We start from the raw sequence: 16,735 nt of genomic DNA, 5'->3' as shown, positions 1-16,735 counted from the left end.
GAAGACCCAGGGGGAGTACTGAAATGGAGGTAGTGGGATTGATGTCTGGGGACAAACCCAAAATGAGATGAGGATTGAAAAACCATCTTTATTACTCTTGAAAGGGAGCTGGGAGTCTCCAGCTTCTCCCTGCAGCACAACTGCAGCTCCCACCATATCCGTCTGGGGCACAGATGAAGCCACAGGTCAGTCACTGGACAGCGCACAGGCCTCTGGTGGGAGGACGGAGAAAAGAAGAGGATGAAAAGGAAGGAAATCCAGGAAGAAAGGCAACACTGGTGGTAACAGGGTAGAGGAGAATGCATTCCTGCTTTTCCCCACATCTAAGAAGGGGTCTCTGAGGCCTTTCCCCCTACATCTCTGCCCCTCTGCCCCATTTATACACCACAAACTCTGAAACCTCTCCTTTGAGTAGCCCAGAGCCCATCCTGGCTCCTTTGGGTGACATCATAGCTCTTGGCCACATCCTTCTGATGTCATCACAGCCTATGACACAAACGGAGGTGTCAACACCGCCATTCTAATGATGTCAGCCTTTGGCCATGTCCTCCGGTGACATCACTTGAGTCCCTTTCATCTGGCACATAAGACTTGGTGAGTCCTAGTCCTCTTCTGTGGGACTTTACCCCCTCACCTTGATTCCTGGGAGTCAGTAAGAAGGCTTTGGAGTCCAAACAGGAGGTCAGGGACTGAAATTCCTCCACACATTTCTCAGGAGGGTGTGGTGAGCGATCTGGAAGAGCAAGGCAGAACCAGGCAGGCCTATCAAAGTCCCTGCTTCTTAGCACCACCCTGGTGAGGACCTCATGGAGGCACCCAGCCCTTCCTGGGATGATATCATAGGACCCAGAGTGAGAGGCTCCTGCCCTCCAAGTGTTTCCTCCAACCCTTCCTGCCTGGCATCTCCACTCACTGTAGAGGAGGAAGCGCTGATAACCCTGGCCTGACTCTTTCAGCATGATTCCACCTGGGCATGAGCTGGAGAAGAGCTTGGTCTTCATGTCTGGGCGCCCTGTTTGGGACGGGGAGGTGGGGAGAGTGTCAGGGCAGAGATGCAAAACCAAGCAAGCCCAGGGGACTTGGGGAGCATGAGGGCTGGAGAGAACCAACCTTCAGTTCTGAGATCTGTGCTCCCCTCAGTCAGGTGGTAGATCCATTTCCGGGGCACACAGAGCCCATTTTTCCTGCAGAAGTGGTGACAAGGAGGAAGGGCTGAGTGGCACCCCAACCACACAATACCAACCTCTATTTATCTTACTTCTTTTTGAAGCCTGGATCCCCTTGGTAGTATCAAGCTACCAAGGTATGGTTGGTTAGGCCCATCTCTCTTCAGAAGGAAACTAATAGAACTGTTGACTCAGTGGGCCAAGAATAGCAGATATCCCAAAGAGCCCAGTTCTTTGTGGGTGGGTGCTCATATTTTGAACAGAGACTGCACCTACTGGTGCCTCTGCCTCCTCACCACTCACGTGCGGATGGTAGCACGAAGCTGGAGCTGTGTGGGGGCAGAGCCTGAAGCCATGTTGAAAACAATGTTGTCCACAGGGTCAAAAGTCGCCAATTCCTCCTTGGTGGGAGCTGCCCCTGCGATAAAGTACCACCGGCCCAGGTGTGGCTCTGGGAACTGCAGAGAACCAGGTGGGGGGGAGGGGATCAGAAAAGGGTGGGTCCCCACTACAAGATCCATTCAACCTCTTCATCATCACTCTTAAGACGGCAAGACTTAGGAGTGGAGTGGTGGCTGTTTTTTTCCAACTAAGGTTTGGGTTATGACAGGGAGCCATTAAGTGCGTTTTCCTTTGTCTCCTCTCAATCACCTTGAGTAACCACCCGCCCCCAATTCTACCATGTCTCCACATTGATGGCCATACTACTATTTTTTTTTACTTGTTCTTGCATTCATTGTCACAAACACACACGCCCTTTCTCCCTTTCCCAGTGTGGCTTCCGGTCACTCAAGGCCACCCACCCAAATCCTTCAGAGCCCCCACCATAAGCTCCCCCCATTCGCAGTCCATACCTCTTTCCCATCCACTCCCTGAGTTGTCAGTTGACTGAACTCAGGGCACTGGTAGATGGAGTTAAGGAGAATACCATAGAGGTAGAATAGAGCTGCCCATATTTGGTAGAACATCTTCAGGCAGGAGGGAGCTGGTGCTCTTCGTGAAGTGGCTGGTGCCTTAACTGCTCTCTCCCCCTGCTAGTTACTCAGTCCACTCAGCTTCCAGCCCCCTTGCCTTGACCCTTGACCCTTTCACCTGCTAATGAGTAACTTCAACCTTGTTTTCCAACCCAAGCCTAGATTACTTACAGTGTTTGGGCCTTCCTCCCCCTCTTCTAGATGCCAGTACTCCAGAATACACCCTGACATGTCCAAGGGTCTCTCAAGAATTAGGAAAGCTGAGCCCTCTTAAGTAGAAGCCTGTGGCCTTTCAACCTATATCTGAGCTGGTTTTCTGCTGTGTTGTGCAGCACTGAAGAGAGGTGGACTGATTCATTCATTCACTTAGCAAACTGTTTTGAGTCCCAGCTGTTTGTCAGCTAAGCCCTAGGGACATAAAAATGAATGACATAGTCCCTGGCCTTGAAGCAGTAAAAGGAAAACTAGCTATGTAAACAAAAATCATTGCAATACAACCTGGTAAGTTCTTTAGAACAGGTATGAACTAGGCGCTGGGGCCTGGTGGATGGAAAACTTTCCCTCTGAAGTTTATAATTGGGGAAACAATATGTACACCCCTGAGAAAGTTCGCGGACATGAGTCTATTTGTTCAACATTTATTACTACAAGAGGCTACATAATCTAACGGTTAGAGGATAGGTGCTGGTGTTAGAGAGGGTGCAAACCCTAACTCCACTATTTGTTAGATCTTGGACAATTTTATGAATCTCTATGTCTGTTTTTTATTTGTAAAATGACCAAATCATCAATCTGCTAGGATTAAAAGAGACAATGCACATAAAGTCCTTAACAAAGGCCTGCACATAGTTAAGTCCAAAGTAAATATTCGCTATAACTAATGCTTGTAAAAGCACTTACTACAGTTTCTGGTGGGTTTTAGGTTCTCAAATAATAGTAAGGAGAGCCAAGTGGGTGGAGCAGTTAATGCAATGAAAGATGGCTTCCTTAATAGATTATGTATAACCCACAGACTGCCAAAAAATTTGTTCTGAGAGGTGAGGTTGCTATGCGCTTGCGATTTAATTAAAAGAACAAAATTTGGGTGATGGGTATATGAGGGCTCATTATTACTATTTACGGGTAATGTTTGTTACTTTTTATCATAAAAAACAAATACATATAAAATACAACAACTTATTGGTAGAAGTGCTCTACCCGGGGTCTGGTAGGTCTGGATTTGTCAGTTCTGCCACTTACTTTCGCCTAGGTATATTCATCTATAAATTGTAAGTAGTAACTATCCTAGGTGTTGAAAGGCTTTTAAGGACAGTACGCAAAACCCTTAGTAAAGTGGCTGACACAAACCAAGAGCTCTCTAAACAGGTGTTTATTAGAACTCTTAACCGAAATGGTCCTTGGGACCTGGGTAGAAACTACGAATCCCAGAAAGGCTATGGACACCGCAGCCAGGCACACCGGCAGCAACCGGCCTGGCTGGGAAAGTTGCAGCGCCAGGGGGCCAAGGCCCTGGCCCGAGGGCAGCGGGTGGGCTAGAGGGCTTAGGCAGCGAACACCGTCCCGCCTGCCCGCGGACCCGGGGCTTGCGGAAGCCCTTCAACACCCCCTTCAAAACCCCAGGGTCAGATTCTTGTGTTTCGGTCCAATCTGAGTCCATTTGCTCCTAATTCCCAAATTCTGAGGTCCCCTTTTTGACGAAAGTCCTAAAAAACAGTAAATCCTAGTTTCTCCAAAACATGGCGCGTCCCCTTGGCAGCACATCGCCGGCGAGGAACATGGCGCCCACAGCCCGCCAAACGCCCACCGAGCAGAACCGAGGTCAGCCCCAACGACGCGACGGCACGCCCAGCTCGCGAACCACCTCCAACCGTCTAAGGAAAGGATGACTTCCGGAGGCGCCGAAGGAGTAGAGAGCCTCGAGGGCCAGAGTGACAAGACAGAATTTTAGGAGGCCAGGACAGTGCCGCCTTAAATTCTCTGCCGGCCACGACTTTAATAACATGGATTGGTGAGGCGCAATCCCCAGTCCCCAAACTCCAAGTTGCATACAACTGTCCAAAGCTTCTCGAGGCGTAAAGTCTCATCTAGTAATTTTTTTCAGGCATTTATAGTAGCCACCTCAACCTCCCACAGCTCAAGCGCGTGCACAGAAGAAATGAACAGCGTCAGCGGGGGTGGGCGGTGCCCAAGAGTGTACGCATGCGTAGAGCGACGCACGCAGGCGCAGTACGGCCCCCCGGGCGACGGTGGCCGCGGCTCCTCGGGGTGCTCGGCTCCCTCCCATCCAGGCCGGCCCCGGCCCGTCTCGCCCCAAGGAACTCACTGTTGGGGGGCGCGAACTTCCTCATCGTGCCCCACAAAAGTAAATCTTGGGGACCTGGGGGAGCCGGAAGTACCGCCTTGCGATCCCCAAATACTATCGGGGAAACGGAAGTGGCCGTCGGTGGCAAGTTGGGGGAGACCGGAAGTGACGGTACCTTGGGGAAGTCGGGGGCGGAGTCCGGGGTGGTGGTAGTGTGTGTGGGTGTGTGTGTGGGGTGTGTGTGTGTGCGTGTGTGTGTGTGTTTGGTGTGTGTTGGTTCCGGCGCTCTGCTGGAGCGTCGAGGGAAGGTGGAAGAGGGGGGCAGTCAGCTAGCCAGTCTGGCCCCCCGTGAGTGTCCGTCATCTCGGGTCTGTCGTGACTTAGGCGGGTTCGATGGGCGTGGCGCGCGTGCGCGAAACCACTGTCTCCGCAGAGTCTGGCGCGACCCCCCCCACCCCCCCAGCTCTCGCGTGTCCCCCAGGGTTTGCCGAACTTTGGGGCCTTTGTCGTATCGCGACTGATGATGACACTGGTCTCCTTTTCTTATCTTTCCTGTTTCCTAGCCTGAGTGGCCCTCCCTTATTGTGATTGGCACTGTGGAGCCCCTCCCATCTCTCCCTGTCTTCCAGCTCTCTGTGCCGTCGATCTCCTGCCCTTTGTGTTTTTCTCCCTGTGCCCCGGAATCAGAAGGGGGATGGGGGCGGGTGTGTGTGTGTGTGTGCTTGTGTGGGAGAAACTCTTTAGGTATTAGGGCGGAGACTCAGGCTGGGAAGGCTTCCGGGTGTATAAAATCTGCTTTGGGCGACAGCAGGCCTCCCTCCCTCCATTCTTCCTTAGAGAGCTGTCGGCCATGGAGCCCAGTGATACTACCAGTACCACTACCAGTATGGAGGAGCCTGACAGCCTGGAGGTGCTGGTGAAGACCTTGGACTCTCAGACTCGGACCTTTATTGTGGGGGCCCAGGTGAGACCCCAGTATTTCTGGAAGACCCCCATTCACCTTTCCTCTTGTAGTCCCCTTATTCTGAGAGAAGAGCCTGGTTTGTTTGGGGGGGGTCCTCAAATCTTCTTTCATCGGTTCCCTTGTTCATGTTCTAGACAGGATACTTTCTGGTGTTGCTTGTTGAGTGGGAAGGTATGGATGAGGCAGATTTCATTCTGCCTTTTTCCACTGTGATAGAACTCATGCAGAGGGAAATATGGAGGAAGGGGGAAATCTGTGCCATCATCATGAGGGAACCCCAGCCCAAAGGGACAGACCTAGCTCTTGCTTTTGGGAAGGGAAACAGAATGGAGATCCAAAACACAAGTCTTAAAAGCAAAAATTGGTCAAATCTGTACTCTGTTTTTAAAGGCTGGAAATCAGAGCCCATAGTGCAGGTAGAGCCCTAATAGGCTATTGAGTGGATTTTCTAGTATTTGTGGCATAATTTGAGTCTTGATTGTAATGCCACAGACACAGCTGTTTATGCCATTAATTCCTCTAATACTTGGAGAGAAAATCATGAGGTCTATAGTTTTTAAAACACATACAAGAAGACCATGTAGACTTTTGTGATTAAATGTATGTAAACATTCTGGTACTTCCCAAGAGTATGTTGTCCAGTTAGGAAAGTGTTTGCTCTTTTCTCTTTTTCTACTTAGTTGAGTTTTCTGGCTTGATTTTCCACCCCACCTTCCTTATCATTGCGTTTATTTTGGAGATTGCAGAGTTGTATCATTTTGTGTTTGGGGAGGGGTCATTGGTATCTTTAGACACACATTCCTTTGGGAGCCAGGGAGAGAAGTGAAGGTCAGTTAGCTTTTCTGTATCCAGCCATGTGATTTTCTTCTGGGCATATAACCTGAACTTTGTTAACATTTATTGTCTGTTTTGACAGGTGTTAACACGTCTTAGTTTGGGGCTTTGCACAATAATTACCTCACAATCAAGACAAATGGGTAGTGATTTTATGATTGGGTGATTTTTACCCCTCATGCCCAAAAGTCAGTTGTCCGCCTTCTGTCCTTTCCCTTTCCTACATTAACTGATAGTTTTTTATTTCTGTTACCTTGCAGATGAATGTAAAGGAATTTAAGGAGCACATCGCTGCCTCTGTCAGCATTCCCTCTGAGAAACAACGGCTCATCTATCAGGGACGAGTTCTGCAGGATGATAAGAAGCTCCAGGAATACAGTAAGAGTTTGGGGGAGGCAGTTTAGAGGTTGAGGCAGCTGTCTAGAGGGATGAACTGAGGCCTTGAGCTTACCTGATCATATAATGCTTTGGTGTGTATCTTTTTTTTTTCCCTGCAGATGTTGGGGGAAAGGTTATTCACCTGGTGGAACGGGCTCCTCCTCAGACGCAGCTCCCTTCTGGGGCATCTTCTGGGATAGGGTCTGCCTCAGCCACCCATGGTGGGGGACCCCCGCCTGGTACTCGGGGGCCTGGGGCCTCTGTTCATGACCGGAATGCCAACAGCTATGTCATGGTTGGAACCTTCAATCTTCCTGTAAGCTTGTGTTCCACGTAGGATGGTTTTTGTGGGGAAGGGTGGTTTGGTTGTGGTAATGGCAGAGAGCTTATAAGACAGGTGTCTTGGTCTTTAGATTGGGTTTCCAGGGCCCTGAGGTCCAATATGACCTCAGTCTTTGAGAAAAAGAGTGGGGCTCTAGAGAATGAGTTGAAGGTGTGGGGGCCTTAGTATTTGGCTTCTCCCAGAGCAACTTCCCTTACCCTTTTCTCAGAGTGACGGCTCTGCTGTGGATGTTCACATCAACATGGAACAGGCCCCGATTCAGGTATCACGGGCCTGGGAGGGTCAGGGAAGGGGATCTGGGAGAAGGAGGCCATGAGGTGGGGGGTGAACCTGGCCAAGGAGATGGCTGGGACCTGCTTCAGTGGGTGGTAGAGTTCATGGCTTCATCTCAGGTGTACCCTGATTTTCCCTCTCTTATCGTAGAGTGAGCCCCGAGTACGGCTGGTGATGGCTCAGCACATGATCAGAGATATACAGACCTTACTTTCCCGGATGGAGGTCAGTGGACAAGGCTGTCTAGGGTCTGTCTGTCTCTTCATTCTCCCTTACCCCTCTTGTCTCCGCCTGGTGGTGAAGGCATGACTGGCCATATCAGTTGGATTGTCCTTGTCTAATCTGGTCTCTTCTCTGCAGTTTTCAGTCTTTGGGGCAGGAAAAAGTATCTTTGTCAGCCTATCTTGTTCCTGCCAATTCTCTGGGTGCCTGGTATCCGGGAAGTTTGTTTCAAACTTGTCAGATAATTCTCACGGCTGCTTCTTTCAATTATAGAAGCAGTTCATGCTTTTTTAGTTTCTAAATTGCTATAGTTGATACTATTTTCATTAGTTTGTGTTGTGGTTGTAGCTTGTGACCTTTCTTTTTTTGTGGGCATTTAGCGAACCATACTTTTTGTATTTTGCTAGTAATTCGCAAGTAAAACAGCTATTTGTTGTGCCTCTTATTTAAGTTTTACGTTGGTGGCTAGGGAATCAAAGAGGCCAATGCAAAGCCCTGCCTTCAGGGAGCCCAGCTAGAGCTCCTTCTCCATTCAGTCTCCTTTGTCCTGGGTAATTCTCTGCAGCAGTCTCACCCTGCCTTTGGTATCCTGAATCCCTCCCCTTTAGTGTCGAGGGGGACCCCAAGCACAGCACAGTCAGCCGCCCCCACAGACGCCAGCCGTGGCCCCGGAGTCTGTAGCCTTGAGTTCTCAAACATCAGAACCAGTTGAAAGTGAAGTGCCTCCTCGGGAGCCCATGGAGGCCGAAGAAGTGGAGGAGCGTGCCCCAGCCCAGAGCCCGGAGCTCACCCCTTCCGGCCCAGCTCCAGCGGGCCCAACACCTGCCCCAGAGACCAATGCACCCAAGTGAGAAACAGAGGGACCCTTTGGGAGGGGGTTTGGGGATCCCAAGTGAAGTGTGAGAGCCAAGAAGGATATGATGGGAGAAGACGGCTGCTTGACAGTCTTTCCAGGGCTAGTGTCGGGGGTGGGGGGGTGGGCAGGGAGAGGCTCTGGACCGGCTGATGAGGTTAGAGTTGGCATCTGAGCCAGAAGCACTGCTGTCCCTGGGGCAAGAAAGTCCAGATGGTGTTTCCTGAGCCTGATTAAGATTTTCTCTCTTGAGTTCTCACAGGCCACGCCTCTTTCTTCAGAGTTAGTTTCTTGTCATCACAGGTATAGAATCATGTGGTGGGAAAGGGAGAAGCAGTGTATTTTCTCTTGTCTTCCCGTGGGTACAGGTAAAGCACAGATGCTCTGCTCGTCCTAGAGGGGATTGGGCCAGGGGTCCGGGAGGCTGCGGACAGACAGGGCAGGTGTAGTCTGTGTCAACTTTGAGGTTAGGGGTCTGAGGAGAGCCTTGGCTCACTGCCTCTCGGGGTTGCCCACAGCCATCCTTCCCCTGCGGAGTATGTTGAAGTGCTCCAGGAGCTACAGCGGCTTGAGAGCCGCCTCCAGCCCTTTCTGCAGCGCTACTATGAGGTTCTGGGCGCTGCCGCCACCACGGACTACAACAACAACGTGAGCCCTGCCTACCCCCTCACCCCCATTTGTCCCAAATGGAATAGGCCGAAATACAGCTAATCCTTTCCCCAGAAAAAGACATTGTCTGCAACAGAATAATTCCTCTTTAGACTCGTAAGTGATGTTTTCCTTGTTTATAGGGAGGGTCATCATCTCTGTGATACCTACTGTCTTTGTACCTTTTCATACCTTGGGTTAATTAGGAAACTTAGGCAGAGTAAGGAAATTTAGCAGATGATGCTGTACTGATTTGCTGTAGGGTTTGTTGTAATAGGAAACTTTCCGTGTGCACGAAGTAGAATTTATTTATAGAGGTTGGGTCTACTTGAAAGCTTCTGAGGCTAGGCCTGGGGGTGTAGAGAATGTGGTGTCATTCAAAGGTGTTACTGCTTTTGTTATTGACGTTCGTCCCAGCCTAATATTTTTGGCCTTTCTATGCTTGACCCTGGGGATATAGCAAGAGGGCCGCGAAGAGGACCAGCGCTTGATCAACTTGGTGGGGGAGAGCCTACGGCTGCTGGGCAACACTTTTGTGGCGCTGTCTGACCTGCGCTGCAACCTGGCCTGTGCGCCCCCACGACACCTGCATGTGGTCCGGCCCATGTCTCACTACACCACCCCCATGGTGCTCCAGCAGGCAGCCATTCCCATCCAGGTGGGTCGGAGGGGAGGAGCCTGGTGTGAGGGAGACCGCATGGCTGGTGGTGGCATGACCCAGGGTAGCTACCAGGTTTGACAGTAGTGAGAAGAGGTAGGGACTTTAGAAATATGTAGTGACGGAGAATGGGGGAGACTTCGGAAGTATATCATGGAGTGCCATGGGTTAGGCTCTTGTTTTACTCACTTTTGTGTCATTCATCTGTCTCCTCCAGATCAACGTGGGAACCACCGTGACCATGACAGGGAATGGGACTCGGCCCCCCCCGACTTCTAATGCGGAGGCAGCTCCCCCTGGTCCTGGGCAGGCCTCATCCCTGGCTCCCACTTCTACCACTGTCGAGTCCTCAACCGAGGGTGTTCCCCCGCCAGGGCCGGCTCCCCCCCCGACCACCAGCCACCCAAGGGTCATCCGGATTTCCCACCAGAGCGTGGAACCTGTAGTTATGATGCACATGAACATCCAAGGTGAGTTAGGATTGGTTGTTGGTAGAGAAGAGCAACGTGGCTTGGGAGGGGGCTCTGTAGCGAGGTGTGAGAGAGGGAGGGTGGGGAAGGGAGAAGTCAGGGGTGATGGAGGTAGCAGGGTTAACCAGACTAGAAACTTTTCAGTTGGCATGCGTGGGGAGGGGCAGGAGTGACTGCTTGTCCTTGCAGTTTTGTTTGCATGGTGAAGGGAGTGCCGCCTTCCTGTCTAGATGGAGGGAGAGGCAGGCTTTTTGGTGGGGGGAGTAGCGGCCTGAAGGACGCCAGTCTCAGGAGGATATAATTAGGCTTTGGCCTCACCTGTCTCAGGGCTACTCTCTCTGTCTCCTTGCCCAGATTCTGGCACACAGCCCGGTGGAGTTCCGAGTGCTCCCACTGGCCCCCTAGGACCCCCTGGTCATGGCCAAACCCTGGGTAAGAGTGAGGGCATCAGAGCAGGCAGAGCTCTGGGTAGAGAAGGGGTAGGGCCGAATGGGTGGGCTGAAGGGGGTCCAGGTTCAAGGTTACATCAGACCCGCCCCCCAGGCTCCACCCTCATCCAGCTGCCCTCCCTGCCCCCTGAGTTCATGCACGCCGTCGCCCACCAGATCACTCATCAGGCCATGGTGGCAGCTGTTGCCTCCGCGGCCGCAGGTAATAACCTGGAAGGGGAAGTTTGGGAGGCGGGGCACGGTCCACGGTGGTGGGTGCCGTTGGCTGGCAGTCAGGGGCCCAGCCTTCAGCCCTCTCCGGTCTCTCCCCTCTGCCACCCACAGGACAGCAGGTGCCGGGTTTCCCGACAGCTCCGACCCGGGTGGTGATTGCTCGGCCCACCCCTCCACAGGCTCGGCCTTCCCATCCGGGGGGGCCCCCAATCTCGGGTACTCTAGTGAGTAAGGGTGGAGGGGTTCTGGTGGGGAAGTTTGGGGAGAGAATCCTGTGGTGGGGAATGAAAAGGGCAGGACTGAAAGCCCCCTTTGTTCTCCCTTCAGCAGAGCGCTGGACTAGGTACCAATGCCTCTTTGGCCCAGATGGTGAGCGGCCTCGTGGGGCAGCTTCTTATGCAGCCCGTTCTTGTGGGTGAGTCCTTGTTCTTCCCTGTCTCCAGCTGTAGTCACTCCCATGGCCCTGCAGGCTGATGCTCCTTAATCTCCTTACTGGTGCTTCCCAGTTCTCTCCATAGGTCCTTCGTTCTTGCTTTCCTGCTGGGAAGATCAGAATGGAAATGCTGTGGGGTCTCGTTTCTCTGGATTTCATCTTATTTTCTTTTGGCCTCTGTAGCTCAGGGGACCCCAGGAATGGCACCACCTCCAGCCCCTGCCACTGCTTCAGCCAGTGCAGGCACCACCAACACAGCAACCACAGCTGGTCCTGCCCCCGGGGGGCCCGCCCAGCCTCCACCCCCTCAACCCTCAGCGGCCGATCTTCAGTTCTCACAGCTCCTAGGGAACCTGCTGGGTCCTGCGGGGCCAGGGGCCGGAGGGCCTGGCATGGCTTCTCCCACCATCACCGTGGCGATGCCTGGTGTCCCTGCCTTTCTCCAGGGCATGACCGACTTTCTGCAGGTAAGTGCCTAGCTTGCTCATCACTTCACCCTTTCCCTTGGCTAGGCCAGGCGCTGGTGCCTTGTTGCTGTGGTATTGCTGCTGGGCTACAGTCTCTGGTGGCATGTCGGTGGGAGGGAGCCTTGGGAATTTGTGGACTCGGATTCCCACCCACCCCTGCCCCGATTTGGAGATGAGGAAATTGAGGCTGTGAAAGCGAAGTAATTGGTGTTGCTGCTTTGTAACCTACCCCATAGAGAGGGAGAGAGGGTCGGTGCTCTGCCCCATCCTGCCGCTGTGTAACTATGTGTGCGCATTGTGCTTTGGGGAGTAAAGCGCTGATTACAGCTCTCCATCTTCCACGGCCCTCTTGGTTTGTGCCTTTCTGGTGTTGTTTTACATCCTTGTCTCCGTGTTCACCTTGTGTTCTGTTGTTTGTTCCTTCTCTTTGCCAGGCGACACAGACGGCCCCTCCGCCCCCCCCGCCACCCCCACCCCCACCCCCGGCCCCAGAGCAGCAGACCATGCCCCCACCAGGGTCCCCTTCTGGTGGCGCAGGGAGTCCTGGAGGCCTGGGTCTTGAGAGCCTTTCACCGGAGTTTTTTACCTCCGTGGTGCAGGGCGTGCTGAACTCCCTGCTGGGCTCCCTGGGGGCTCGGGCTGGCAGTAGTGAAAGTATTGCTGCTTTCATACAGCGCCTCAGTGGATCAAGCAACATCTTTGAGCCTGGGGCTGATGGGGCCCTCGGTGAGCAAATTGGGAGTGCCTTGGCCTTCTACAGGGAGGGATAGGTCGATGGTCTCTGTTGAGGGGTATTGCCGAGGTGGGATGAGGCCAATGGGCTTGTGGTGGGTGGGCAGGCCAGGTGGTAGAGGCCGCTGCTGACTTCTGTCCCTGTCTCTAGGATTCTTTGGGGCCCTACTCTCTCTGCTGTGCCAGAACTTTTCCATGGTGGATGTGGTGATGCTTCTTCATGGGCATTTCCAGCCACTGCAGCGGCTCCAGCCCCAGCTGCGATCCTTTTTCCACCAGCACTACCTGGGTGGCCAAGAGCCCACACCTGGTAACATACGGGTAAATGAAGATCTTGGACCCCAGAGCTCTCTTTCTCGTCACTTTCTGTTCTTTATTCCTGACTCTGTTTATCTGTCATCTAAAGCTATGATTGCTCCAGCTCAAGCCCTGGACTTACTGGAGGTAGAGGGGAGGGCAGCGTCTTGAGGGCTGGGGCTTGGATCTAAACTTGCGTTGTTTCCCCCATAGACGGCAACCCACACGTTGATCACAGGGCTGGAAGAGTACGTGCGGGAGAGTTTTGTGAGTACCCCTTCCACATTCCCTCTTCTCCTGGGTCCCGTCAGGGTAGCTCCTGTTCCTGCTACCGCTTTTGGTTCCTGGTCTCCCAGGGTTCCTGATTCGGAGGGTCTTTGTGTGTGTTGTTTCTCAGTCTTTGGTGCAGGTTCAGCCAGGGGTGGACATCATCCGGACAAACCTGGAATTTCTCCAAGAGCAGTTCAATAGCATCGCTGCTCATGTGCTGCACTGCACAGGTCAGGGGCGGCGGGGCCGGGGGGGCCGGGGGGTGGGGGTGTTAGATGTGCAGAGCTGTCGGGTGCCAGCATCTCCTCCTTGTGTCTTGCCCACAGACAGTGGATTTGGGGCCCGCCTGCTTGAGTTGTGTAACCAGGGCCTGTTTGAATGCCTGGCCCTCAACCTGCACTGCTTGGGGGGACAGCAGATGGAGCTTGCCGCGGTCATCAATGGCCGAATTGTAAGCACAACCTCCGCCCCAGAGCCCCAGCCTTCTGTTTCCTTGGGTTTCCATTCTCTCTGGTATCCTGCGGTTTTTATTTTTTCTCCCCCAACTGCTGTCCTTTACTCTTTGACACTTCTCAAGAGGTCGTTGAAGATGCTGTGTTCTAAGGCTGCTTTCTGCCCTCAGCGTCGCATGTCTCGTGGGGTGAACCCGTCCTTGGTGAGCTGGCTGACCACTATGATGGGACTGAGGCTTCAGGTGGTTCTGGAACACATGCCCGTAGGCCCTGATGCCATTCTCAGATATGTTCGCAGGGTTGGTGATCCCCCCCAGGTAAGGGACCCAGATGGGCTCTGGGGTCAGGGGACTTGAGGGAACTGGAGAGGCCTGAGACGGCTTTCTGTGTTCTCCTTCTCTGTCCAATTTTATAGCCACTTCCTGAGGAGCCAATGGAAGTTCAGGGATCAGAGAGAACTTCCCCTGAGCCTCAGGTACCAGGGAGAGTTGAGGGGCCAGGTGATGTGGAGTGGGGGACCGGGGGCGGGAGGGCTGGAGCTGGGCGTGCTGAAGCCCGTGTCTTCCCACGTGTCTGGCTCCCAGCGGGAGAATGCTTCCCCAGCCCCTGGAACAACAGCAGAAGAGGCCATGTCCCGAGGTCCGCCTCCTGCTCCTGAGGGCGGCGGCTCCCGTGACGAACAGGATGGAGCTTCAGCTGAGACAGAACCTTGGGCGGCCGCAGTCCCCCCAGTAAGTGTCGGGAGGTGGGCCGGTGGGCCAAGGCAGCTGAAAGTTGTGCCAGTTACTCATCCCCTTTTCATCCCCAGGAGTGGGTTCCGATTATCCAGCAGGACATTCAGAGCCAGCGGAAGGTGAAGCCGCAGCCTCCCCTGAGCGATGCCTACCTCAGTGGTATGCCTGCCAAGAGACGCAAGGTTGGTCTGCTTCTTCCCTGAGGATCTCTCTTTATCCAAATTCCCCTGTCGTGCTTAGAATCCAGTTATTCAGAGTCAAGGAATTCTTCCTAGTTTAGTCCCGTCATTTAATGGCTGAGGACACCTTCCCGGGGATTGACTTGCTCACGGTCGCTGCAGCACACCTTCATGTTAGCATTTGCCAGCAGTCCTGTCCTCCCTCAGCTGCCCGGTGGCTAGGAATGTGACTAGGGCCTATTTTCCTTAAGGTGGGCTTCCTCTTGTGGACTAGCCAGCTCAGAATGCTGGCTGGCCTGACTCATCCTGCCCCTCTTATTTTGAAGAGTGAGTCCACACACTCAAATGCCATGTTTCGGCCAGAGCCGAATAAAACTAGGAAGGTATCTCTACTGTCAAAACCGCCTGGACTAGTCCCCTTCTCTCCACTAGCATAGGAACTCAGTGGTTGACTCCTGGAAAGGGTGAGCTGGGTGGTGGCACTGGATCTGACGTTGATCCTCTTTTCCCTCCCGACCCCCTGTCCCCCAGACGATGCAGGGTGAGGGCCCCCAGCTGCTTCTCTCAGAGGCCGTGAGCCGGGCAGCTAAGGCAGCCGGAGCTCGGCCCCTGACGAGCCCTGAGAGCCTGAGCCGGGACCTGGAGGCACCAGAGGTTCAGGAGAGCTACAGGCAGCAGGTGCCCCCACCTTGAAGCAGGATAGGGATGGTCTAGTGGGAGGGGTTGGGCTAGGGCCCCTCTTTTCTGATCGTTTCAGAGATGAACTGGTCAGTCTGGGGCTACCATGTGATTTTTTAAACGAGTTTTTCCCTAGTGGCATCTGGGAAGGCTCTGCGATACCATATTGGGCTGACAGTGTGGCTGGTGGGGAAGTGTTAGCTTCTAAGGGGTGGCCTTGCGTGCTTGCTGGGATCCTAGGGGCCTGGCCGCTGCCCCTCCGACCTGCTTGCTCTCTCTCTCTAGCTCCGGGCTGATATACAAAAGCGACTGCAGGAAGACCCCAACTACAGCCCCCAGCGCTTCCCTAATGCCCACCGGGCCTTTGCTGATGATCCCTAGTTCTTGTGGCCCTCCCTCATCAGGGGACCATTTCCCCCATCTTCCTTCACAGTATTTAAGAAATAAAAGTCAGATTTTCCTGGCTCTTTGGTCTCTAAATTGTCTTCCTTAAATAGCCTAAGTACTTCAGGGGCGTCTGACTCTGGCTCCAGTCATGATGTCAGGGTTCAGGAGTTTTGAGCCATCTGGCTCTCTGCTCTCAGCCTAGAGCCTGCTTCAGAAACTGTTCCCCCTTGCTCTCTGCCCCTCCCCCACTCACACACGCCCTCTCAAAAATGAAAACAGTACATTGTCTTCTCTGAACTTAAAATTAAGAATTTCTAGGAACCTAGCTGTGTAAGACCACTTTTAACCTTTCCCTGGGAGATGTGCACTACCATGGTTTACTGTTCATGTAGCACAACACTAAAATGAGCCTGTTGACAGCGACAGCCCTTTACAGGCAACATTTTCATGCAGGAGCTTTTTTTTTTTTTTTAAATTTAGAGTGAGGGCCTATGCGTGCGAGTTGGGGATGGGCAGAGAGGGAGAGAGAATCCCAAGCAGGTTCCCGGTTGTCCTCGCCAGAGTTCCACTATTTGGGGCTTGAGCTCACAAACTGAGATCCTGACCTTTAACCGCCTGAGCCACCCAGGCACCCCAAAAGCATTTTACATGTGAATAAAAGAGTTCAGAGAGGACAAAACTTACTCCAGGCTAGCATAGGGCTGTCAGACTATCCAGTAAAAAGCCTTTTAATTTCCAAGCAGCTGCAGACCTCAATACACTTAGCAAGCCTAGCCAAGTTTGACAATGGTGGAACTCCTCTACCTGGTCCAAGGAGCCTACTGTTCATGCTTAAATGGAGTCCATGACAACTTTAAAGGCATGTCCTCTCAAGTTTGTGGCCAGGACCAAAACGACACAAGGATGCCAATCCTTTGCTACTCCCTTTGAGATGCAGTTGTGGTCCCCTCCCTGTTTGTTAGCTCCGTGCTGGACCAACTGGATGTGGCAGAAGAGCCCTGCTAAGGCCAGGTCCTACACTTTACAGCAGCCACCAGGACCTCTTTGAGCACTAGCTCAAGGACATAATTGGCCTGATGTCCTAGTGACAGTCCAGTGGGATTCTACCTTCCAGGTGTGCCACCAAAGCCCCAGACACCTGAGGGTAGCCCTATGTGACCAGCCCAACCATCAGCTGCAGACTGGTAACCAACAGACCTCACTCACTGGCACAAGAAACCGATCGCCCAGTGGAAGCCAGCTCTAATTCCCAATCCATAAGACTTCAATATACAATAAAATGGTCAAATTTTGAGATAGCTCGTTACAACAGATCACTGAGGTAAGTAAATTCTGTAAAACCACTTCACTGGGGACTGT

General features: G+C 53.0%; 2 protein-coding genes across 22 annotated transcripts; one reads left to right on the top strand and one right to left on the bottom strand.

The window, feature by feature from the left end:
* Nucleotides 1-68: 68 nt before the first annotated feature.
* On the bottom strand, nucleotides 69-4,039 carry APOM (apolipoprotein M). Of its 3 annotated transcripts, none has more exons than XM_058733333.1 (6): nucleotides 3,945-4,039; nucleotides 1,470-1,624; nucleotides 1,111-1,184; nucleotides 914-1,012; nucleotides 635-733; nucleotides 69-212 (listed from the first exon to the last, which is right to left on the bottom strand). In XM_058733333.1, the coding sequence occupies exons 2-6, from the start codon at nucleotides 1,520-1,522 to the stop codon at nucleotides 187-189; spliced, it is 351 nt and encodes a 116-aa protein (XP_058589316.1). In that variant the 5' UTR covers nucleotides 1,523-1,624; nucleotides 3,945-4,039; the 3' UTR covers nucleotides 69-186. The 3 variants fall into 3 exon arrangements, with proteins under 3 accessions (XP_058589316.1, XP_058589314.1, XP_058589315.1); XM_058733331.1 differs by lacking the exon at nucleotides 3,945-4,039 and adding an exon at nucleotides 2,021-2,316; XM_058733332.1 differs by lacking the exons at nucleotides 914-1,012; nucleotides 3,945-4,039 and adding an exon at nucleotides 2,021-2,617.
* Nucleotides 4,040-4,360: 321 nt separating this feature from the next.
* Nucleotides 4,361-16,674, top strand: BAG6 (BAG cochaperone 6). 19 transcript variants are annotated; one of them, XM_058733312.1, is made up of 26 exons: nucleotides 4,361-4,613; nucleotides 5,280-5,406; nucleotides 6,501-6,618; nucleotides 6,738-6,934; nucleotides 7,170-7,223; nucleotides 7,385-7,459; nucleotides 8,065-8,303; nucleotides 8,828-8,957; nucleotides 9,418-9,615; nucleotides 9,833-10,085; nucleotides 10,440-10,517; nucleotides 10,629-10,736; nucleotides 10,859-10,971; nucleotides 11,078-11,162; nucleotides 11,364-11,647; nucleotides 12,082-12,373; nucleotides 12,531-12,700; nucleotides 12,890-12,943; nucleotides 13,074-13,176; nucleotides 13,273-13,397; nucleotides 13,569-13,715; nucleotides 13,814-13,873; nucleotides 13,983-14,129; nucleotides 14,207-14,314; nucleotides 14,843-14,989; nucleotides 15,275-15,454. In XM_058733312.1, the coding sequence occupies exons 2-26, from the start codon at nucleotides 5,293-5,295 to the stop codon at nucleotides 15,368-15,370; spliced, it is 3,495 nt and encodes a 1,164-aa protein (XP_058589295.1). In that variant the 5' UTR covers nucleotides 4,361-4,613; nucleotides 5,280-5,292; the 3' UTR covers nucleotides 15,371-15,454. The 19 variants fall into 19 exon arrangements, with proteins under 19 accessions (XP_058589295.1, XP_058589292.1, XP_058589300.1 ...); XM_058733309.1 differs by having other exon boundaries at nucleotides 11,075-11,162; XM_058733310.1 differs by lacking the exon at nucleotides 4,361-4,613 and adding an exon at nucleotides 4,640-4,790 and having other exon boundaries at nucleotides 11,075-11,162.
* Nucleotides 16,675-16,735: the final 61 nt, after the last annotated feature.

Source organism: Neofelis nebulosa, chromosome 6 (assembly GCF_028018385.1).
Source record: "Neofelis nebulosa isolate mNeoNeb1 chromosome 6, mNeoNeb1.pri, whole genome shotgun sequence".
Classification (NCBI taxonomy): Eukaryota; Metazoa; Chordata; class Mammalia; order Carnivora; family Felidae; genus Neofelis; species Neofelis nebulosa.
The sequence above is the reverse complement of the archived record's forward strand: the minus strand, read 5'-3'. Positions and strand labels throughout refer to the sequence as shown.